Source organism: Sinocyclocheilus rhinocerous, unplaced genomic scaffold, assembly GCF_001515625.1.
Source record: "Sinocyclocheilus rhinocerous isolate Xijiao unplaced genomic scaffold, SAMN03320098_v1.1 scaffold509, whole genome shotgun sequence".
In the NCBI taxonomy this organism is placed as follows: Eukaryota; Metazoa; Chordata; class Actinopteri; order Cypriniformes; family Cyprinidae; genus Sinocyclocheilus; species Sinocyclocheilus rhinocerous.
The window spans coordinates 874,556-898,677 of record NW_015652428.1 but is presented as its reverse complement, the minus strand read 5'-3'; the positions used below and the strand labels follow the sequence as shown (position 1 = coordinate 898,677).

The 24,122-nt window shown below is 37.4% G+C and overlaps 3 protein-coding genes and 1 long non-coding RNA gene across 5 annotated transcripts in view; all 4 read left to right on the top strand.

Annotated features, from left to right (window-relative positions):
* Positions 1-1,955, top strand: part of LOC107715101 (dual specificity protein phosphatase CDC14A-like) — a 45,634-nt gene extending 43,679 nt beyond the window's left edge. For both annotated transcript variants that reach the window (XM_016521160.1, XM_016521159.1), the window contains one exon: positions 438-1,955. In XM_016521160.1, coding sequence (XP_016376646.1) covers positions 438-486 — 49 coding nt within the window. In that variant the 3' untranslated portion in view covers positions 487-1,955. The remainder of the gene's footprint in view (positions 1-437) is intronic.
* Positions 1,956-4,554: 2,599 nt separating this feature from the next.
* LOC107715103 (uncharacterized) lies at positions 4,555-5,885 on the top strand. Its single transcript, XR_001637064.1, has 3 exons — positions 4,555-4,721; positions 5,437-5,686; positions 5,799-5,885. It is a non-coding gene; the product is annotated as an uncharacterized LOC107715103 (long non-coding RNA).
* A 1,577-nt stretch (positions 5,886-7,462) lies between these two features.
* On the top strand, positions 7,463-8,830 carry LOC107715102 (probable G-protein coupled receptor 88). Its single transcript, XM_016521162.1, has one exon. The coding sequence runs from the start codon at positions 7,769-7,771 to the stop codon at positions 8,828-8,830; it is 1,062 nt and encodes a 353-aa protein (XP_016376648.1). The 5' UTR covers positions 7,463-7,768.
* Positions 8,831-10,862: 2,032 nt separating this feature from the next.
* Positions 10,863-19,867, top strand: LOC107715100 (vascular cell adhesion protein 1-like). The gene is made up of 10 exons (XM_016521158.1): positions 10,863-10,962; positions 12,154-12,426; positions 12,833-13,138; positions 13,274-13,534; positions 14,238-14,513; positions 14,774-15,049; positions 16,561-16,872; positions 16,949-17,224; positions 17,420-17,680; positions 18,779-19,867. The coding sequence occupies exons 1-10, from the start codon at positions 10,920-10,922 to the stop codon at positions 18,934-18,936; spliced, it is 2,442 nt and encodes an 813-aa protein (XP_016376644.1). The 5' UTR covers positions 10,863-10,919; the 3' UTR covers positions 18,937-19,867.
* Positions 19,868-24,122: the final 4,255 nt, after the last annotated feature.

Genomic DNA, 24,122 nt, shown 5'->3' with positions numbered 1-24,122 from the left:
AAACAACGCAAAGTATGCGAACCTTGTATATGTATCAAGTATGGATCAAAAGTTTGTAAACTGACGACACAAAATAGAACAAAATGCTTTCTGTTGCTTCCCGTTTGTCTGCTGTACACATTATTTTTTCGTTCCCCCTGCTGTAGCATAATTATAAATAATTGGCATTCATCTATGCATGTTGTACACCTGTGTCTTCTAACCTAAGTGGCTTTTTTCTGCACAAATTCACACACATTTAATGCAAATTTATTTCCTCTCTAAGCTTTGACTTTTTATTCTCATCTCACCCTCATTTACATCAGCGAGGGCTGTGATCGTAATGTCTCAGGTTGGCTTTTTAGACTATTATTTAACTACCCTCTGCCATGTAATTTTCTGTAATTACGTTCAGCATCGTAATCATTTCATCTTATGTTTTTCCCCCTCTTTTGCAGTCCCTTCAGTCTGAGTATGTTCAGTACTAAAGCCGCCACCTTCCGCTAACCCCCGTCCTGTGCTGCTGGCCTGGTTCTGACCCGTGACACCTTCACTGTAACCACCGATTTGCTGACTACTTATCGTAAAAGAGGAACGAAGCTGAAAGGAAATGCTTTGAGACTGAACTGTCAGCCTCATGGTATGATACGTCCTGCTACGACAGGGCTGATCTGGAATCTGCTGCATGCTGTTAAATGACACGAACTTGCTTTGGCCGGCCTTTCAAAATTTCTTTTCTTTTTTTTTCTTTTTAAAGAGATACTCTCCATGTATGAATATGCATAGTTAAATATTTTTAGGTAATGAATTTTGTACTATTTTTGTCCTATTTTATCTACAATTCTTAATGCTCGACGACAAGGTTTGTTGATATTTATGTATCTTTGGATTAGGGAATTTGTTCTGACGTAAATAATCACGTTTTTGTATCCCGAGTGTACTTACTGAGTAACATATCAAGTGCGAGGGCTATATTTGAAAGGTGCAAAATGGTTTGACAGCAACGTGTCATCTTCAAAGGGATTTTAAGCCCGCGAAAGCCATAAAAAGTGTGTTTTCTTCATTTGGGGTTTAAAGTTGGTTTGTCTCCACGCAAACGGTGGACAGCTAATGAGAACACGACCAATTTGCAAGCAAACCTATTTATCTCGGGAAAATGAAGAGCTTTGTTTGTTCAGTATGAGTATAACAGGGTGGACTGCTTTTCTTTTTTCCCAGCCATTGTGACATCGTAATGTGCATTATTATTAAACTAATACAGATCTGAGCTCGCACGCGTTTCAAGAGCATCAAGGGCTGTTGAAAACACAACCGTCGACACTTCACTTTTTAGGAGTGTTCATTTCACCAGCACATCTGATATATAACATCTCAGAATGTACGAATGAGTTACAAGCTTTTGGCTGCTGGTTTTAACATGCACCGTTTTTTTTACATAAAGTAGCTCAAACTGCTTAAAATATACAATAATGAAAACGAATATAAACATAATCGCAAACTCTATTACAGTAGATGAGCTTTTGTGTATTCGATGATAATGCATAACAAAACCCTTTGTTAGTGCACATAATGAGTGTACAAACTAATCCGAAAAAGGTTGTTCCAGTGTTTGTCTCACATTTGGTTATTTTAGGATGTTTACAATCGAGCGCAATTATCGTACAATTATATGACGCTTATTACAGTGTTCTTAAAGGTGACCAGCAGGTTTTAAGCTAAAACCTTTCGATTTTTTACTTCACATAAAAATTTAACGCAGTCAGTCAGCCTCATGTCATAACATACTTGACCTTATTTCTTCTGTGAAACAAAACAAGATTTTGTGCGATTCACTGAGCTCTGTTTAAGGACTGGGATTGTTGAGCTTAATAATGAAAGCACCATAAAAGTACGGCAAGTTGTCAATTCTGTGATAAGATGTCTTTAATTATAATTCTACAGAATTAAAAAAAAAAACTCAAATTTCATTAAAAAAATGTATCCCATCAAAACATGTTGCTCCAGATTTGATGTCAATGTCAAGATGTGCAAGAAAAAAATATGTTTACGATCATGTCAAATCTGGCGCAAATTGTCATAAAAACAATTTAAATGAAATCGTAGATCTACAGCAGAGGGGAAGCTTACTGCAAATTGCAATGTACTTTTCGTTTGGTTTGTCACGCAAAGCTATCATACACATTTGGTAAACTTCGGTATCGCATTTCTTCTCAAAACAGCAGAAAGTACTTATATGGTGCAAGTTTGGACCTCAGCAGCCTTAATTTTATTGAATGAAAAAGAGCAGCATGAACATTGTTCTGAATATCATCTTTTGTGTTCCACAGAGGAAAGTCAATCATACAGGTTGAGTAAATTATGACAATTTTCATTTTGGGGTTAAACTAACCTATGAGTTTCTTTTTGAACTAATACTCCAGTACAAGTTTATGCAATTATAACTTGATTGACTGTTCTGTATCTGTTAGTCCTGTAGCACTCTGTACATTCCAGATGGTGTTATGAATTATATGTGTATATATATGTTTTGGGAGAATCTTATTTGATTGAAGTATTCTACCTCTTTGACATATACATGATGTAAACTACTCTCTTGCTTATAAAAATATATATTTTTGGAGCAGTGTGTAAAGAAAATCTAACGATGTTAGAGCAGTGTTTGCTTTTCACAAACATACTGAATGGACATTAAAATACAAAGTAGTGGGTTGTACATTATTCTTTTACAATGTAAACACGATTTCAAAGACCAGAACAAAATAAAAGACTAATTTTGCTTTAGCTTGTTCGTTTTCTTTCATAATTTCTCTCAAGTGCATATTTCCAATTAGTCTTCTGCAGTGCTGTGCAGATTGTTATTCTGTGACAAAAATACCGCTTTTAACCGCTCCAAAGAAGTAAATTAAGTGCCAACGATTCTCTCTCCCTGACAACCAACAAAGTGTGAACTGCAAAATAGCCACACATTTGTGAACTAAAGCCTCATTTTGAGTCTATCTGGCAGCAGGCGTCGGGCCGTGGGCGTTTGGAGACAGCTGTGAAAATGGCTGCTAGTCGACTGACTGTTCACAGCCATGAATTCGGTAAGTATTTCAAAATGTCGCTTTACTTTCTACACAATTTGATGCTTGTATCTGTGTCGTGAATTTTCTCTTCTGCCCACTTTTAGAAAACGGTTTTGTTGGCCCAAAATGTTCTACTAAGAACTCACTCAATCTTAATAGACAGTTCAGTTTTTGTTTTCAGTACTTGAACATTATAGCGGTCGTAGATGTAACATTATATTTAATTGAAACCGTGGCTTCGTGTTTTCCCGAGCCCTTTCATTCAGCTTATCATAGTATAATGTCTGTCTTTGAATACACATTAAACTCAATGATCAACTCGAAGCAAATAGCAGGTTTCAAGGCTGCTGCTGCACTCGTTATAATAATAGTGCTCAAGTATCTTTGAAATGGTTCTGGAAAAGCAGCTTGACATGTCAAAACTGTCACAGTTGTTCTTTCTAACCTATACTTGATTTGAGGACTTGAGAAACGGATGAAGAAAATACTCACGCTGCTCCTTTTTAAGGACAGATTAAAAAGGTTTGATTCCTGTACAAATGAATGACTCTGAGTCGGTTCTTTTATTGAATGAAAAACACAACGCTATCAGTTTAGTCCGATTCCCGAACAAACAGATGACTATTGAGTCTGTTTTTTTTAATGAATCACATACAGCGCGACCATTGTTTGTCCGATTGCTAAATCAATGACTCGTGTGCAGATTTTTTTTAGTCAATTAAAATAGCCAGTGTTTGCACGATTTCTGAACGAATCCTTGGCGTCTATGAGCCAGTTCTTTTTAGTGAATCAAAAACATGCAACACTATCAGTGTTTTCTTAAACGGACAGTTCACCCAAAAATGAATTTTTTTTTTCATTAATTACTCACCCTCATGTCGTTCCAAACCCGTAAGACATTCGTTCATCTTCGGAACACTAATTAAGATATTTTTTATAAAATCCGAGAGCTCTCTGGAACCTCCAGTAAGACCTCCAGACAGTAAGGTTACTACCACGATCAAGGTCTAGAAACATAGCAAGGACATTGGTAAAATAGTCCATGTGACATGGTGCCGCTGCTTACGTTGAACACGCACATGCGTTGTTTACATGAAGCGGAAGCAAGTGCATGCGTCATTATACTCTCTCTATAATGGCGGCGCGCTACAGGATTAGGAGGAGAATAATTGTTGAATAAAGTTGTTTTTGTTTTCTTTGTGCACAAAAAGTATTCTCGTAGCTTCGTAAAATTACGGTTGAACCCCTGATGTCACATGGACTATTTTACCGATGTCCTTGACTGTGGTAGTTACCTTGCTGTCTATGGGAGGTTTAGAGAGCTCTCGGATTTCATCAAAAATATCTTAATTTGTGTTCTGAAGATGAACGGAGGTCTTACGGGTTTGGTACGACATGAGGGTAACCTCTTTAGTCCTTAGTAAAACACTTGTGTTTGCATATGTTTTAATCAAGTATTTGCATTTGCCATGATGCTGTTACTATTTCCATGTTTCCATCTTACAGTGCAAACATTTGATCAAACTTAACATGTTACTTCAGGTGCATGATTTATAAACGTATGCCAAGTTTTGGGAAAATTGGTCATCCATCCATCCATTTTCCATCCCAGAATCTTGGGCCACAGAAGGGGGACACCCTGAAGGGATGTCCAGTTCATCACAGGGCTGAAATTTGGTAATTTTGTGCATAATATATTTAATTGAAAATAAATTAGTAATGATTTATTTATGAGGTTGCCATGTTGACCAAAGTTAATCATGTTTTTGATATTTATTGACTGTAAAGTATTTAATTTATTTGTCCCGTCTTCTGTGACTGAGAGAAAAACATGTCAAACAAGTATTGTGACAATCGGACATTGTTAACTTTATACTTTTGCCACAGAAATCTGACTGGTTGATGGTGACCATTGTTTTAAAAGATGCAGTTGTCCTCATAAACCCACTTTTTTATAAGGTCAGAGATGTTGCATGCAATTTAAATTTCAATAATCAACTCTGATTTCAGCTTGACAAGGCAGACTACATGTCTGCATTTCCAATTTGATAAAGATTGATAAAGACTGTCCTTGTAGAATGAATGGGGAATTTCTAGGGCTGAGGAATTCATGGATATGAAACAATTGTTTCTGTGACGCATGGTTCAGGAAAACCTCAAATGTATTTTGTTTTATTCTATGAAACCAATTACCTAATTCATGTGACTTTTAATTCATATGAGTAGATTTTTAAGACAAATGAAAACGTTTCAACCATTTACAATTTTCACTCTTGAGCAGTTTCAGCTTTAAGGTGGAACAAAATTGCGTTACAAGTGACAGAAACAAAGGGTTCCCTGAAAAGAGATTGGTTAATAACGGGATACCATGTCTATTTGTTGTTTTCTACAGGGTTCAGAAGAAGAGGAAAGAGAGGAGATCAAGGAGGACAAAGTTGAAGAGCAAAGTAAAGCAGATGATGAATCTAGTGTAGAAGAGAAGGGCAGTCCTCTAAACAGTAGCGAGGAGGAAAAACTTGCTGATAGTAGTGACAGTCTGAAGGATTTTGTTGTGGAGGAAGAGGAACAGAAAAAGGACGAAGATCAGGAGGAAGAGGGGGAGGCCAAAGACAAGGCCTTTCTCTCTCACCTTCCACGCCAGTGTAAGACCACGTGATTTTTATATTGATTTTCATATTTGGAATCCCAATATGTGCATGTGCCTGTAACATTTCAAGTTCATTTGAAAATCTCATGTTTCCCTTCCCATTACAGTTATCACAGGATCTCAGCTCACCCACTTTCAGGTGGTGGTCAAAGCCTTACTGATCAATGTACTGGACTCAAGCTTCCTCAAGTCACTTTACAGTATGTTCTTCAGTATATTCCTTATCTTCTTAGCACTGGAGCTCTCTCTCTATAACATAAAGACATTTAGAATGTTATAAAAGAATTCAGTTTCAACTAAATTTTGTACTTTTGAAACTTCCATTCTTTAAAGATTCATAAAAAAGTATCATGGTTTCCACAAAAAATTAAAGGGTTAGTTCACCCAAAAATGAAAATTCTGTCATTAATTACTCACCCTCATGTCGTTCCAAACCCGTAAGACATTCGTTCATCTTCGGAACACTAATTAAGATATTTTTTATAAAATCCGAGAGCTCTCTGGAACCTCCAGTAAGACCTCCAGACAGTAAGGTTACTACCACGATCAAGGTCTAGAAACATAGCAAGGACATTGGTAAAATAGTCCATGTGACATGGTGCCGCTGCTTACGTTGAACACGCACATGCGTTGTTTACATGAAGCGGAAGCAAGTGCATGCGTCATTATACTCTCTCTATAATGGCGGCGCGCTACAGGATTAGGAGGAGAATAATTGTTGAATAAAGTTGTTTTTGTTTTCTTTGTGCACAAAAAGTATTCTCGTAGCTTCGTAAAATTACGGTTGAACCCCTGATGTCACATGGACTATTTTACCGATGTCCTTGACTGTGGTAGTTACCTTGCTGTCTATGGGAGGTTTAGAGAGCTCTCGGATTTCATCAAAAATATCTTAATTTGTGTTCTGAAGATGAACGGAGGTCTTACGGGTTTGGTACGACATGAGGGTGAGTAATTAATGACTGAATTAATTTTTCATTTTTGGGTGAACTATCCCTTTAACCTAAAAATATGACTCTTATTAGACTGTTCTTTTTAGTGAATGAAAAACAGAGAGCATAATCAGTGTTGTCTGATTCTTGAACACACAATTTATGAAACAGTGTTTTTTTAGTGAATCAAAAACATACAGCATAATCAGTGTCGTCTAGTTCTCGAATGCACAAATGACTCCTATGAGGCAGTACTATTGCCTACAATTAAATCGTATGACGAGTGAATCGTGTTTTAGTGAATTTCTTTTTCGATTCCCACTGAATGAATCATATGACTGATTCTCGATTGAATGAGATTTATGAGCCAGTTCTGTTTAGTGAATCAGAAACATGCAACACGGTCAGTGTAGTCCGATTCCTGATGAATGAATCGCATCAGTGGTAGTCGGATTTTCCAGTGAATGACTCTTATGAGCCTGTTTTTGTTAGTAAATCGGAAACATACAACGCAGTCAGCGTAGTCCGATTCCTGACGAATAAATCACGTCAGTGTGTAGTCTAAATCGCCAATGAACGACCCAATTATTTTTAATGAACTAAAACCATACATCGTCTTTTTGCTCTGGTTCTTCAAAAGCAATTATAAATCAGAGTGGGTGTACATCTCCATTCCTCATTCACTTTCATTGTATGAAACAGAGCAGTGTGAACATCCTGCAAAACATCTCCTTTTCGAGTCCCAAAGAAGAATGAAAGTCCTACAAATTTGAAACCACATGAAGATGAGTAAATGGTGCCAGAATGTCCACAATCATAGCAAACTAATATTAAGCTCTTGACTCAATTGACTCAGAATACATGCAACTCCCTTCCTCGTGTTCCTAAAGGTTCTCAATGGGGAGTCCATTAAAAGACGCTCTATTGATTATCACAGGCTCAATCCATTATGAATAATTACTTGCCTTCATGGTGATTGTGCACCCTGGGAATAATGAACGACACGTGAGAATGCAGCGTGGGCTCCTGTTGATCTCACGCCTCTCGTACTCACACACACATATAAACCTTGATTCTCCACCGCAGCATCACCAAAGGGAGCTGCGCTCTCTCACGCACACGTTCCTCTCACAATGTGAGATGAGATGAGATCTCCCATCATGCCAAACGACACAGACGTGCCGCTGTCGGCGTGCGCTCTGGGACGCGGCTCGCGCATCTCCCTCGCCACCGTCTACTCCTTCATGTGCGTTCTGGGAACCGTCCTCAACCTCCTGGTGATCTATTTGGTGGTGACGTTCAAGAAGCTTCGCACAGCCAGTAATGCGTTTATCGTGAACGGCTGCGTGGCGGATCTGCTGGTTTGTGCTTTCTGGATGCCCCACGAAGCAGTGGCCACCTCCACTGGGACTTTTTTGGTGATCGGTTACCAGGCGTTCAAAGAAGCGCTGCTGTTTCTGGGAATCACCGTGTCGCTGCTCTCCCACTCGCTTATTGCGGTCAACAGGTATGTTTTGATCACCAAAACCCCTGCTGTGTATCAAAGCCTGTATCAGAAGAGAAACACTGAATGGATGATCGCAGGATCGTGGTTGATCTCCTTGGGCTCCTTGTTCCCGTGGATCACGTCCTTTCGGTATCCGCCCGAAAGGTGTCGGGATGCTGAAGATGCTTCGTTCGCGAAGGGAACATCGGTGTCTGTTTTGTCCAGTCGGTTTGCTACTGGTACACTTGCGTTTACTATCATCGGACAGACTTTGGTTGTGGTGTACTGCTACTTTAAAATCTTCCGCCGAGTGCAAATAAGTGTGAAAAGAGTCAGTATTTTGAATTTCCAAATCGCGAACAACCTTCCTTATTCGTTCCCCAGAAAGGACAAGCGACTCGGCTTTTACGTTCTCGCAGTGTGCTTTATTTTTATTCTTACGACCGAGCCGATTTTTTGGGTTCTCGTCGCGGGACTCTTTGCCCCGGTGTCCGTGGTGCTTTGGACGTCAACGTGGATTGTGTTCTGCACTATATTCGTGTCCAATCCCTTTCTGTACACTTGGAAGAATGAGGAGTTTCGGAAGTCCTTCAGGTCTGTGATGAGAGGAGACTTCTTGCGGGGATCCACGGTTGGAGTCGAGCCCATCACCATCAGTACTATTTCTCACATCTTCCCCAGACAAAACAGCCGCAGGGCATTTCTGGGTGAGATGAACTGAGCTAGACCTGCGAAAGCTTACGACTAGTACTGTGGCCAAATTTCGCTCATGTCTGTCCAAGATGCTTCTACAATCTGCTGGTGATTTTTCAGTCACGATGAGCTGCATGTGTTTTACAGTGTTTTGTAAAGATTTTGTAACATTGTTTTTGTGGAAGTTGAAGTGTGAAGTGTCTTTTGCACAACTGTGAAGGCTTCACTGCCACTTTTTAAATGAGAAGTGTTTATGAATGTTCAAATAAATCAGAAAAATCTCAACTTGCGTTGTTTCTCATCTTTATTTAATTTTTTAAATAATTTTTATATAAAATTAATATTATGATTTAATATTGCTTTTATATAAAATTATTTTATTTAACAGTTATTTTAAAGCGTTTAAAACATTATTTTAATTTGAATGAATATTTATACTGTATTAATATTATAAAATGCTTGTTTGTTTAGCCGTGCATTTTATTTAACATGTCTAAAATGTCAAATATAGTAATATACTATTTTGTATTAACATTCATAAAGTGTATTAATAATATATAAATGCTTATTTTATTTAATAGTGCATTTTATGTTTAATGTCAATTGTATTCATACTTTGAATTCATATTCTTAAAGAAAATAATATTTAAAATGCTTAATTTTTTAAAAAGTGCATTTTTATAAGTTTGTTTAAATGGTCAATTATATTCATAGATTTTATTTGGAATTAATATTCATAATGTAATAATATTATTATATAAAATGCTTAGTTTATTTAACTGTATTTTATTTAACATGTTTTAAATGGCAATTACTATATATTATTTTGAATGAATATACATAAAGCATATACAATTATGTAAAATGCTTAATATTTAATAGTGCATTTTATTTTAATAGCCTGTTTAAAATGTCAATTATATATTATTAATGTTTAATTTTGAATTAATGTACATAAAGGGCATTAATAGTTATATAAAATGCTTAATATTTTATTTAATAGTGCTTTTTATTAAACAGCATGTTTAAAAAGTAGTTATATTAATATATTTTATTTGGAATTAATATTCATAGTGTATTAGTATTTTGTATCAAAAGCTTAATATTTAATAGCACTTTTTATTTAACAGCTTGTTTAAATGTCAATTATATTACCATATTTTATATATTTATACATCATTAAGATAACATGTAATTTAATAATTTTGTTTATTTCGTAAAAGTATTAATAATATTAATATCATTTAAGTAAAATTTTTTTTTTTTTTAGATTTTCAACACCAATTAAAAAGCCAAAATCTCATATGTTTCTTTTCTTTTCAATTACAGTGTTAGACATTTTAATCGGTGCAAGAACATCTGCGATGTGGTAAAGTTCAGTGGAGAGAATGGGATTTTTGAACCCTGTTGACATGGTGATAAAAAGTTACATCCAGCCATATCCACTCTTAAACACTGGCTTACATCATCCTCAGACTATTGTTAAAAACCTGAGCAAGCATCTGTGCGAGCGTCCTGAAAGATGACAGATTTGTTGACTCAAAGTAAGTGGAAAGCAGCATTATAAAACAAAAAAACATAATACGATACTTTTATCATTTTAATTACATATGCAAATCATTTAATTATACATTAGCATAAATTAATCAAATATATTCAAATGGATAAATTAACTTATAAAAAGTAATTAAAACCCTTTAAAATAAATCAGTTACATAAATCACCACAGCCTCTACCTCCATGATTTTAGCTGCTTCTTGTAGATTCAGCATTTCTGGGAAAAAACCTGATCTGCCCAAGCTTATAAAAACATCGGCAGTTATTTTAATATGCAATCAGTCACTGGTAGTTCATAACGGAAACGTTATCTTCAAAGTGTACACAAAGTAATTTCCTGTAATTGGGAAGAACCCCTTCAGGACAGCAGAGGGAGCCCATGGAGGGATGGAGAACACAAAGCATTTAGGGCTGGGGAATTCCTCCATGGTTTATTTGGAGTGCTGAGGAGGTGGGTTACGATCCCTCCCCCTTCTACTATAAATCCGATCCAGAGTTGAATGAAAGAAAGCACATCAACTCTCTTGGAGCTCTTTGAATGTTCTTCAGAAGTGGACAGCATGGATTCAGCTTTGCTGTTGACTTTGCTTCTACCGGTTGCAGGTAAGTTTATAAATTTGCTTTAGGCTTTCTTGCAAACGCCAGTATTTTAACTACGTATGCTAAGTAACCTGAATATTTTAACATATTTTAGAGTCTTACCATCTGCTCTTCTTTTAGGCATTGCAGCTTAAGGGTTATTATAGTTAACTACAACTATCCTAAAATAAAACCATTAATTTTTTTTTTTTTTGTTACTTAAAATAAATGTTAACTGAAATAAAATATATTTAAATATATATAGCTAGTTGCCAAAGAAACATTTTCATAGCAATTTTGCTTAACTAAAATTGAAATAAAAATCATATAGACATATGTGACCCTGGACCACAAAACCAGTCTTAAGTGTCAATTTTTCAAAGTTGTGATTTATACATTATCTGAAAGCTGAATAAATAAGCTTACCATTGATGTATGGTTTGTTAGGATAGGACAATATTTGGCCGAGATACAACTATTTGAAAATCTGGAATCTGAGGGTGCAAAAAAATCTAAATATTGAGAAAATCGCCTTTAAAGTTGTCCAAATGAAGTTCTTAGCAATGTACATTACTAATCAAAAATTAGGTTTTAATATATTTACAGTAGGAAATTTACAAAATATCTTCATGGAACATGATCTTTACTTAATATCCTAATGATTTTTGGCATAAAAGAAAAATCAATAATTTTGACCCATACAATGTATTTTTGGCTATTGCTACAAATATACCCCAGCGACTTGAGACTGGTTTTGTGCTCCAGGGTCACATATTTAAATAAAATTAAAAAAATGACTAAAACTTAAAACATGTAATTAAAATGAAAACTGATTAAAAAAACATATATGCAGATTTGAGCATTATAAAACATCTTTACTTTATATAAGACTACCATAACTGCATATGCAAATGATTTGATATATTTGTATTTTTTGTGCATTATAATGTTTCCTCTTTAGTCAGTTGCTTTGTAATTGTGTGCATTTTTAGTTACTGATGCACAGAAATTCTAATAATGTAATATTTTAACTACTTTATTTAATATTGTGAGCATTATAAAACAAAATTCTCTATAAAAAAATAATATAACACTTTTATGATTTAATGACATATTACACATAATTTCCACAATTATTGTAAATCATCATTATTTAAAAAATAGGACTTACTGATGAGTTAGTGATGAACTAATGGGCCGTGTTCTCTTGAATAGTTGTTTCCCACGTACTGGACCTGCCGTCCCAAGTTCTGTTCAAAGTGGGCGACAGGAGAGAGTTGACTTGCAGCATGTCTTCTTGCCCGGAGAAGGTGAAGTTTGTTTGGACCACAATAGAAGACAGACCGTTATTCACCACTACTGATTCACGAGACAGAGAATCTGTGATGGTCTTTGACAGTGTGATGAAGAATCACGAAAACATCATTCTGTGCAAAGCAACCTGTGGAAAGGAGACAAAACATGCGGCAACAACGGTTAAAGTTTATTGTGAGTTCCTTGTATGTTCTCAGTTTCATTAAAACTTAAGTAGGCTTCATATTGCACTGTTAGGGGAGACCGGGGTAAGTTGTCACACGTTTTACTTAAGTAAATATTTCTCAATGTAAGTTTAACACTAGATTACTTTAAATTATAGACTAATTAATGGATTTACAGCAATTATGACTCAAATGAATTAATGAGAAAGCAAACATGTAAAAGGTAACCATTGTTTTGGCCAATTTGTGTAATTAGATGTCCAAAATCTGAGATATGTGACGTCAGGCCCCGGTCTCTTTTATTTATTTATTTTTTTAATGCTACATATGAATCACGTAAGCATGAAATATCTAAACTCATTTTATAGTTTGTTTTTGCTTGTTGACTAATATTTAAATCTTGGAATCCATTTCAGCTTTTCCAAAAAACCCAGTTATATCCGGACATGATAGCTTGAAACTGGGCGAGGAAAACGTTTTGCGCTGTGAAGTATCTTCTATACACCCTTTGGAGTTGCTTGAAGTGCAGTGGCTGTATGGAGACACAGTTCTTCAGACTTATGAGGGAGAATTTGAAGGAGATGCATATTCATTTCCTTTTATATTCACACCTTCTAATAAGGATGATGGGAAGGCAATAACATGCAGAGCATCACTCCGTGTGGATGGTATACCAGCTGATGAGATGACCAAGGAAACGTCTGTACCCATGACAGTTCTCTGTAAGCTACACTTGCATACTATATATATTAACATTAACTGTTTTGAAATTAAACCCAAAACGGATGTGGGAATTATACTTCCTCTCTGAAGAAGATGACCCCCATGATCATTAGTTTTTCCCATTGCTTTCACAGCTGCACCGCATAATGTTAAAGTATCTGGAGTGACCGCCGTCCCGCTGGGATCCAGTTTAACTTTGACCTGTGAGGCCGAGGGCAAGCCAAAGCCTGCGTTTACATGGACGGCTCTTAAACCAGATGGCCAGTCTGTGGAAATGGGAAAGCATCAAGATCTCTTCATGCAAGACGTGTCTTTATCGGATGCTGGTACTTACCAGTGTGACGTTAGCAATGACTTGGGAAGTCAAAAGGCCAGCATTTCAGTAGTCGTTCAAGGTTAGTGGTTCATTTAAAGGCATAGTTCAGCCAAAGATGAAAATCCTGTCATTAATTACTCACCCTCATGTCGCTCCAAACCTGTAAGACCTTCGTTCATCTTCAGAACACAAATTAAGATATTTTTGATGAAATCTGAGAGCTTCCTGACCCTGCATAGACTGCAATGGTATTACCATGTTCAAGGAAAGGTAGTAAGGACATCGTTAAAGTAGTCCACTGACAGGGAAGAGAAGAAATTGTTGAATAAAATCGTTATTTTTGTTTTCTTTGCACACAAAAGGTATTCTCGTAGCTTCATAAAATTACGGTTGAACCACTGATGTCACATTGACTATTTTAACGATGTCTTTACTACCTTTCTGGGCCTTGAACGTGGTAGTTAAGTATATTGCTGTCTATGGAGGGTCAGAAAGTCCTCAGATTTCTTAAAAAATATCCAAATTTGTGTTTAGAAGATGAACGAAGGTCTTACGGCCTTGGAACGAGTAATTAATGACCGAATTAAAATTTTTGGGTGAACTATCCCTTTAATTCTTTAAACGTCTAATTTTGGTGAGAGCCAATAGCCTAGAAGGCAGCACCCGCAGCAAACCCGAGTTTGATCTAAATAAAGGCAAAACTGCCGAAAAACGTTAAAAAATGTCTAATTTCGAGACATTGCTTTGCTCCCAATTAAACAAATTTTTGAATTTCTTGGCAGCACCTCCTATGGATACCCTCATTGTAGCAAGTCCACAATCCACTCTGAAGGAAGGAGACTCTGTGAGCATTTCCTGCAATTCCAGCGGTGTTCCAGTGACACACGTGGTGCTCAGTAGGAGGGTGAACGGTGTAAAAACTGAGATAATGTCTAGTGAAGGGGCTGAAACATCAGTTACCATTGATTCCGTCAAGCTGGCCGACTCTGGCATGTTTGTGTGTGAGGCTTTCAATGATTATGGCAGTCAGGAGACCACTCTCAATCTAACTGTTGAAGGTAAGACCTTGAACGTCTGGGATTAGTGGATATTGTTGGTACAAAGATTGATCTGTTGAGCGCAGTGGGGGTTGTAATGGTGTGTAAAATAGGAAGGCAGAATCAGTTGTGGTCTTTTATCTCCTAAAGATACTTTGAGAGTGATGAGTAACACTTACACAGATTCCTCATCCTCATCTTAAATATGAGCTTGAAGTTCAATGCTCTGCAACTCCAGTTTGAAGCACCAACTCTAAATTTGTCTTTTTTCCCCCTCACAGCTCATTTGCTAGAAGTGGCACTACAACCAGACGACGAGGTTGTGTTGGAGAAAGGCTCCAGCCTGATCCTCTCCTGTCAGGCTTCAGGTTGTCCTCAACCCAAGTTCTCCTGGAAGAATCTTTCAAATATGCCGATCCTCAGTCGACTTAAGACAGATGGCTTCCGGTCCCAGCTGGTTTTCGATCTAGTAGAGTTGGAAGATGAGGGAACTTACCTTTGTGAGGTCACGTGTGGCTCGATCAAGAAGTCCAAACAGACAGAAGTGAAAGTGTTTTGTAAGTATCTCGAAAGGTTTACCATCCGGTCTCGAGTTTACGTAAAAAAAATTGTTTGTATTGGGAGAAGGTCCTCAAGCATTAAGCCCGTTCACACTACAAGCGACACAATCCCATTCATTTCAACGGAGAGCTGGCGATTTCTGGCGACACGAGCGACCGTTGGTGACCGGATGGGGCTTGTCCAGCGACGCGACAAAGTTCAGAATCCTTCAACTTTATGCAAATGAAGAGCGACTTTCGGGAGCGACAGCCAATAGGAAAGAACATAGTAGAGCTCATGTGATTGTTCTCCTCTCAGCCGTAGATAAACATACGCAATGGAAGAAAGTAGGCTCTGTTTCTCGTTCATTTTTGTTTGCATGTACGGATTTAATTTAGATTATATTTAGTCTTTTGCCTCCAAAATGTTTGTACTTGGCGGCAAGAAACCTGATCGCTGTCAAGGCAACCAGTATTGAGAACGCCCACTAGCAACCTCATCGCCAGCCCAAAAGTCGCTGCTAGTGTGAATGCAGCTTTATACTGGTCCTCAACTCTGAACCTCGAGATCCATTTTCCTGCAGAGTTTAGCTCCAACCCTAATCAAACACACCTGAACAAGCTAATCAAGGTCTTCATGATTAGTACAAAGTTGCAGGTAGATGTGTTTAATCCAGGTTGTAGCTAAACTCTGCATGAAACTGGATCTTAAGGTCCAGAGTTGATGACCCCTGTACTAAATAGTTAACTGGTTGATGAATGGAGAATGTATAATCAAGTTTTTAACATTTGAAGTTGAAATGTGTATTTTCTACATCACTAGCATCACCAGTTGGAATCGCAAGTCTGATTCACAAAAAGTTTTCTGAACATTCCCCACATCTACCATTGGTCGACAAAACAAATGATCCTGTCCAAAACTCATTGAGCCAAAATTGCTGTGTTTGGCTAGTTGGGATGCTCAAACAAAAAAGTTTAATAAGAGACTAAAACATTTAAATAGAAAACTAGTTAATCTTACTGTCAAGGAAAAAGTTCCCTTCTCTTTAACTTCTCAAAGTTTGAGTTGCAATTAACCAACTGTTTAAATGTGAGTCATCTGTTAACAGTAATTCAGTCTCTTGAAATCTCTTTGTGGAAAGTTTTAAAAATAGCTCTCTTTGACATTGATTTGATGCAGGAAATAAAGCATTTATTATATTTTCCAGAATGAGAATGAACAAGGACTTGAGAGGTTAACAAAATGGATAATGTTGTCAAGATTTAATACTCCTCTGATAGAAACATTATTGCTTTTAAGGTCATAGAAACTTACTCAAAATATTCTGTTGCTCTCGGCGGAAAACAACTCTTAGAATGTGCGAGGGAGTGTTGCTTTGTTTACATTGCATGTTTTACTACATATCGACTCTGTCAGAATGATGATCAGCTGTCGTCATTCAAGGTTCTCCTTAATTTTGTTGTATTTATTAGTCGGTGTGTATTTATACTTGAAAATGCTTAGATGTTCCATTTTCTTCTCTTATCAGCATTTCCAACAAGTCCTGTCGTGAAAAATTCTGGACCTTCTCTGGTGGGAGAGATGATGAAATTGACCTGCACTGCTCAGGAAGTTTTCCCGGCCAACCTTTTCCAAATCCTGTGGATGGATGGAGAGCGAGAAGTGCATTTGGAAACTGGGTCATTTTCAAGTGGTACAATAAATCTGACTTCAGTGTATTCTTACCATGTAAACACCGAAGACCAGGACAAACGCATCACCTGCAAAGTTTTGCTGGAAATGCGTGGTGTGCCAGCTGATCAAGCAGTAAAGACAGCATCTACTACACTGTCCATTTACTGTAAGTCAAGGTATTTCTTTGTTTCTTTTAAATATCAATTTGCCTTGGGTTTTTAAACATTGTACTCCTTTTACAGATCCCCCGAGAGCAACCAGTATTACTGTGAGCCCACTGACGGAGTTGAAGGAAGGAGAATCTGTGAGCATTTCTTGCCTTTCCGACAGCTTTCCAGTGGGGCGTACAGTGCTGAGCAGGGTGATGAATGGTGGACAAACAGAGCTAATGACCAGTGATGGGCTTGAAACATTGTTTACCATCCCTTCGGTCGAGCTGGATGACTCTGGCGTCTATGTTTGTGAAACCTCTAATATGTATGGAAGCCACAACAATAGTGTGGAGATTACCGTGAAAGGTAAGTTACTAATTACATTCGGTCAAAATCAATCAGTGGCCACAGTATCAACATGTTGTACTGTTTGAAATATCAACAGTGCCTTGCTCTCCATTTTGCCTTGTTCTCCTTTTCATCAAAACAGATAAATTGTGTTTTTCTCTTAAGTTGATCCTGTCTAGGCAACTGACAATTATTATGCCTCTCTTATCCCAGCACCACCCAGGAATACAACAGTGGAGATCTTTCCATCCACAGATGTTCAGGAGGGGCAGAATATCACCATCTGTTGTCGCTCCGTGAGCTTCCCTCCTCCTACGGTGGTCCTCAACAAGCTGGATAGCGAGAAAAATGTCTACTCTCTTGATGGTGTATTCCTGATGATCAACCTCACTCCTAACGACACAGGCCTTTATCAGATCAACGTCACCAATTACCTGGGCTACGAGACTGAGATTTTCAATATTAGTGTGTTGGGTGAGTAAAACTGGACGTATAGCATATCAAGCTAATGTATTTCTGAGTACACTGACTACATTTAGTTTGTGAATTAACACCATGTCCTAACCAGACATGACACGACCGGTCAAGTTTTGCACAAGTTTTAACTTGTTCAAATTGACAAAATCCCAACCATTCGGAGCATATTTGACGCTTAATGTACATTTATGTGAAGTAGTATTTTGGACCAATGAAATTTCACTGTGGCCAGTGGTCCCCAGGTGCGACCAAAATTGCATACCGTGACATTTGACGAGGAACAAACTTGTTATGTGATATCCGGCATCAATTGCGTCGCTTCACTGATCCCTGACATAAGTTGCGTCGCTTCAGTGCCATTCACAACTCCTCTCCCATGGCCTGATGGGATAGTAAAGTGTCCATCAGATGTGCACTTCGTAATCTCGGTGGAAGTAGTGGGCCATCCTGGTACTTTTCGCCTTCTGTTTTATGAATGGGAATTTTGGAGATATTACTCTTTTCATATTCAGTTTTTAGTCAGGTTATACGCCACATTAAAAGTGACACTGTTGAAAATGAGGCTATGAGGAATAGGCTTACTTTTTTACAATGGCGTGCTGAATAAAAGTCATCGATCATGTAATTTTGCACTACTTTTTGTGAGTTTTTTGCTTTTTGCTTTGACATTTCATCAGCTGAGCAATCGGTATTGTTATACAATGGTACAAACCATAGAACACACTAAGGCTGCACGATAAATCGCATGCGATATTTAACGCGCATCTTGTCAGAAAGCCGGTTCTGTAATCAGCGGTAAATCTCCATCACGTGCATGCTTTCACATTGAGCAGCATTAACTACACAGAGCCGTTGTTCACTGACGAGCTGCCCTAGAACACACTGTACTTCTATCCCTCACAGTCTCATTTTCTTTCCTGTCAAAAATTGAATATGGTGCTACCCTGAGGTACCATGTCAAAACCCAAGGGTAGATTGACTAAATGTCTCACAGGTTTTCTCAATTGCGGTTTGTTAGGACAAGCGAAAAAAGTTTTTTACAAACATTTTACAGCATATTTCCAATTTGCCAATCTCTTTGACTTTTCATTACAGAGAAAAGAGTCAACCCTCCATTAGGCTGGAATGACTTTCTAATCCCTGCGATTTGCCTGGGAGTTGCTGCTGCGCTGCTCGGTGTTGTGGTGTACGTGTGGAGAGCTAGAAAGAAGGGATCATACGACCTTACAAAGTGCAATCTGAGCACTGTGTAGACTGTGTTTACATTCCATGGACTGTTTTGGAAGCAGCTACGCTTGGCTGAACTGTCTTGTTAGGGCCCAGGGCCTCCTTAAAGCGAGAACTGCAGGTGATTGGATTCATCACCTTGAACATCAGGTGACAATAACCCAGCTGGATGGGAAACTGCATTCTCCACAGCCAGAGACAATCAATGTGACCGTGATTTGCCACGCATCCCCAGAGGAAGGAAATCGAACCGGAGCGGTTTCTTTGTGGTCTTTGTGTTGGGAAGTATCAGCTGTTTTTGAGACCACCTTGTCTGCACTTAAAGAAGTGTGAAATTCTAAGCTTGAAATACAAATAAAAAAAACTGTGAATCATAGATTTAAATATTTTAGCATTACGAGAAAATAACCACCAAGTATTGATTGAACTGTTTGGTACATTTTAGAAGTCTATAACAGTCTGTCTGATGTACCGAAGTAGATATTGTGCCCTAAAAAAAATCTGTATTTAATTATGTGTGAAGTTTTGTCAAATGCTTTCATTTTCATATTTATTAAACTAGCAGCTTTTCTGTCATTTGATCTGGGAAGGTGTTTTATGGGAAAGTCCAGGGAAATTTTAGAGTTACAGGAATCTGTTAAAGCTTCACTTTCTCTTTTGACATTTCACTTTTGCTTTTCGGTTTTCCTGCAATGTTATACTTTCCATTCAGCACAATAAAGGTGGGATGATTTGGAAAGGCGTATTCACACAGCATGTGTAAAAGCCATTTCCGAAATTGCAACAAGACAGGAACAAGTTGATCAAAACAAGAACTAACACACCTTCCAAAAATAAACCACTCCACATTTGTGCCTCCATCCTTTCAAGACCAATCAGACCTTCTGAAAAACACCCCTATCTGATTCCTATTTATTTTGGCCTGCAAATGAAGACCAAACGATTAAAAAAACGATTCCTCACTCCTTTTTTAGTGTCTTATATTGATTTTTTTTGTCAGGGTTGCTATAAAAGGCTGTTGCCATGGTGACCATCCAGATGCAATGGGAAAGGGGGGTGGGTCGTGTTTTCATGTTCCACAGGGAAAAGAAGGAAAAGCAAAGGTGCGAATGGAACTGTGTTCTCTTAGAAAGATGGAGGGCCACTCACCCATTTCTTTTTTTAACTTCTTCATATTAAATTTAGTACAATCTTTTTGAAGAACCAGCAGTAAGTAATGTTCTTGCTTAAGAAAAATGGCAGTATTTTATCATACTTGTGCTAATATTTGTCTTTGTTTTGACACTATACCTCACAAACGTTTCCAAAGAGGCTAGTGTTTGACTAAGTATGAGTAATAATAGTGATGAATGACTAACTGATGAAATCCTGATTTATAAGTGTGTTTTCCAGTAAAACACTTACCACGTCCTTATGCGTATTGTACTTGAAGTGTGTGTTAGTGGTGTAAGTGCCATCCTTGTGAACCTATACTATCAGAGTAATTGGATGATGGTCAAGAACATCTCATTCTTGTTCTCGGGAGTCTGTTTGCTGACATCTGATTTTTTGAAGTGACTCATATTGGAAGGAACGCTTCAACAGTGATTCATCTTATCTAGTTTTTAGCAGGGTTTCAGACAAAACGAATGCCATTGACTACAAGAATTAAACATTTAGGAGCCATATGACTTTTTTTAGTTGATAAATTATAGAATTGCTTGGTACAAATGGTTGTTCAGACCAGTATGTAGACTGATGTACTTTGAGTAACAATTCCTGGTTCATTTCGAATCGAAAAACGACTCGCGGAATTCTCTAAATGATTCACTGACTACGTGAATATGACTCAAACAGGTAAGAGTTCAACATATTTATCTCAGTGATTAAAAAGAACTGCTTCATAAGAGTTGTTTGTCTGCTTCATAGAGTTGTCTAATAATGAGGTGATATTTAAAGATATCGGATATAATGATATTATATAACTAGACTAGGTTAGATTTTAAGCTATTTTTTTCTTGTCACATTTGGTAATATTTAGCCCTATACGAAAATGTACCATAGTTTTATTGTAGTTAAAGTGTAATAACCATGTTTTTTTGGCAGATTGATTACCATTTGTATAACCACAGTTTTACTACAAATAACATGGTTAAACTGTGGTTAGTGTAACAAAACCATGGTTAATTTTCGCAAGGGAGGTCATGTTCTTAAGATCTGATAAGTGAGATCTGGTTATTATTTAAAGATTCATATGTTTCTTTCCTAATTAGTGAAATTAAGATGAACAAACACCTAACACTGGCCTGCATTTACTACCGACATAAATGATACCTCAAAATGTGGTTTGTTGAAAATGGGTGTTAAAAATCCAGCAAAATAGAACTTTTAGATCAGTTTAGATGCTATATTGAATTTAACACAGATGAAAAATCCGAGGTCACATAATTTTTTACAACTTTCAAAACGTTTCTTCAGTAGAACAGGTAATTGTTAAGGTACAATCCATTGAATGCACTGTACTTCTATTCCCCACAGTTTTAAATTCTTCAAAAATTAAACATGGTGCATCCTGACTAAGGTCTATTATAATAGAAAGTGGGCACTTTCGTTTCAGACCAGAAACCACCTTATCAGCCACATAGCAGCATGCTAAAACCACTTAAAACACCTAAGCAACTGCCTAGCAATGCCCTAGCAAACACATGCTGATTTTTTCTATTTAATTTTCCTGAGCACCATTAAAGTGAATCACAATATCATTGTTTGCTTGTTTTTTGTTGGCCATTGTGATGGTCCCTGACAGTTACAGTATGTTTTTGCACTCTGTTTGCTTAGACAAGGGTAATGAACCACTGCGATGACATTTAGCACAAAACCCCTCCTAGGACAAGAAAGATCGATAGTTTATACAGCTTGCGAAACCACCATTATTTTAAAAGCTTTCTTATGAAGAGTTTGTGCAAGACTGTGACACATTCTAACCCCCAGGCCCCTAAAAGCTCCTGCTTATGCAACCCTCCGGTGAAAAAGAACAGCAACAATGATTTGTGCAGAGTCCTGTCTTTTTTAATCACTTAAAGACACTGGTATTTCCTGGTTCTCAGTTGCTGTGTGGACACTGAACATCTAGAGCGTACCGGCTCTAAACGCCTCCACTCCAGCTTGTTTGTTTAATTGCCATTTAAAGAAAAACAGAATATTTAGCGTTTGACCCAGGGTCTCTGCGTTCTTGCGGTGCATCCTTTGCCAATATAGCAGATCAGCAGCTTTTTTACAATGTCCCCAGTGCTTTGTCTTTTCCAAGAGATCTGTTGTGTTTTTTCCTTTATATGTATTTGCATTTCTTTGGGCACTGGTACATTATATACACACAAGCAAATGCAGATAAGCACTAAACTGCACACAGCTGCCTCACAGGTATATCTGCGTATTAAATGGAAGATTGTCTTTTCCAAGAAAAGCAACCAATAACATGAGGAATGTTTCATTTGGCTGGCAAGTTTATCAGTGCAGGTCAGATGAGTATTACTTTCATCACTAACAGACTGTTTCATGCTGACTCCCCAAATGTTGCTTTTGAACTTCAGACAGCACTGAGTGATATGCAATAAAAACTTCCCATGTACTGTAGTTTTGTAAGACAACATCCATACTGATGCAGTAACATTAGTTTTGTTTGTCAAAACTTGTACTATTTCATGTAAATATGGCAAAAATAAAGATGCAAATGTCAGTCTGGATATCTGACTGTGATTCGGCCTTAAGTATGCATATAAGAAATACACATAAAATGCCTTTGTTACAGTAGCAACACTCATAAATGCAGATGTTATGAATATAAACATAGTTAATAAACTGAATAAAATGAAATTGTAAAAACCAAGATAAATCAAATAAAAATATTGTAAATAAAAATAGTTTAAATTATAAGTTAATAACAGCCAATGACAAATATCTCCCACTTAAACCATTCCAAAACAGGCAAATCCTGTCTCCAAGTAACGCATAAACTAGACTTAATTTTTGTGTATGAGTTGAGTGGATTATTATTGAAATTTAGGGCTCACACACTTTTGAAGGAAGTAGATTTCTTTTGTTCAACACAGGAATTTAACCAACGGAACCTGATGCGAAATCTGCGTGGGGAAATCATTCAACCGAAAATTCCAATCGCATGGATTCCAATTGAAATTGGTTGGATTTTGCCCACGAAAATTCGCCGAAGAGTAGCCTAAATATAACCGCACATTCTGTATGATTCTAGGACCAACCCCACTCCTGTTTTTACCTCAACTCCTAGATTTCCTTGACAGAGCGACAAACCCAGCTCGGAACGTGAGAGAAAAACGAGAAAACTCAGGCGGTACACGCAAAAAAACCCGCTCCTCGCTGCGCAAAATCCCACCGCTCAGTTTATTTTCACGAGGGAAAACACAAACGCTCCGACTTTCAAAAAGCAAGCGGAACGCCATGAACAAGCACAAGGGAAGTTCAAACGGCTAAATGTCATAGCGTTCTTATATTAAAATATCACACGCGGAATGCCATTCGGACAAACAAATTGTGTATGATGCCTGTTTTTGCTGTTATGATTGAGGTATCATTTACATCTATATCACAAGTTTCACTTCGAATTTAATTCTTCTTAGAGCTAGGCTTTTTAAAAAATTCATCTTAAAGCTGCAGTCCGTAAGTTTTGCCTCTTTGTCGCCATCTCTGTTTGAAAACCTGCAATTGCAGCTGTGTGCGGAATTATCTTCCTTGCGTGGGTTGTGAGTTGGCAAGGCTCCAGCGCGGCTGAATCTAATGTTCTGAAGAGTATGTGTGTTTGGCAGTCAGTCACCCCACCAGTGTGGATATTTACTGTACTTCGCAATCACAGATTCTAGCCTACGTCTTGGAATATATGACTCAAATAAGAATTTTCACCGTATATTGCCATCTGAACAAGTAAGTAACAAGTCTGCCATGTTTGTTCTGACCAACTGAGGAAAAAAGCATTACAATAAATCGCGCTACCAATGGTGATTTAATCTAAAGATCGGTTAGCTCATATCACATCAAACCATGCAAATTATTATTGTTGTTATACTTTATTCTCAAATTATTACTGTTAACAACATCAGCATTGCATGATGAGTATAGTGTGTATATTTCAATTTCTGGACAGTCTAATCTCTAATCGTCATACCATTCGAATTTCATATTAAGAAATTATTTTACCCAAAAA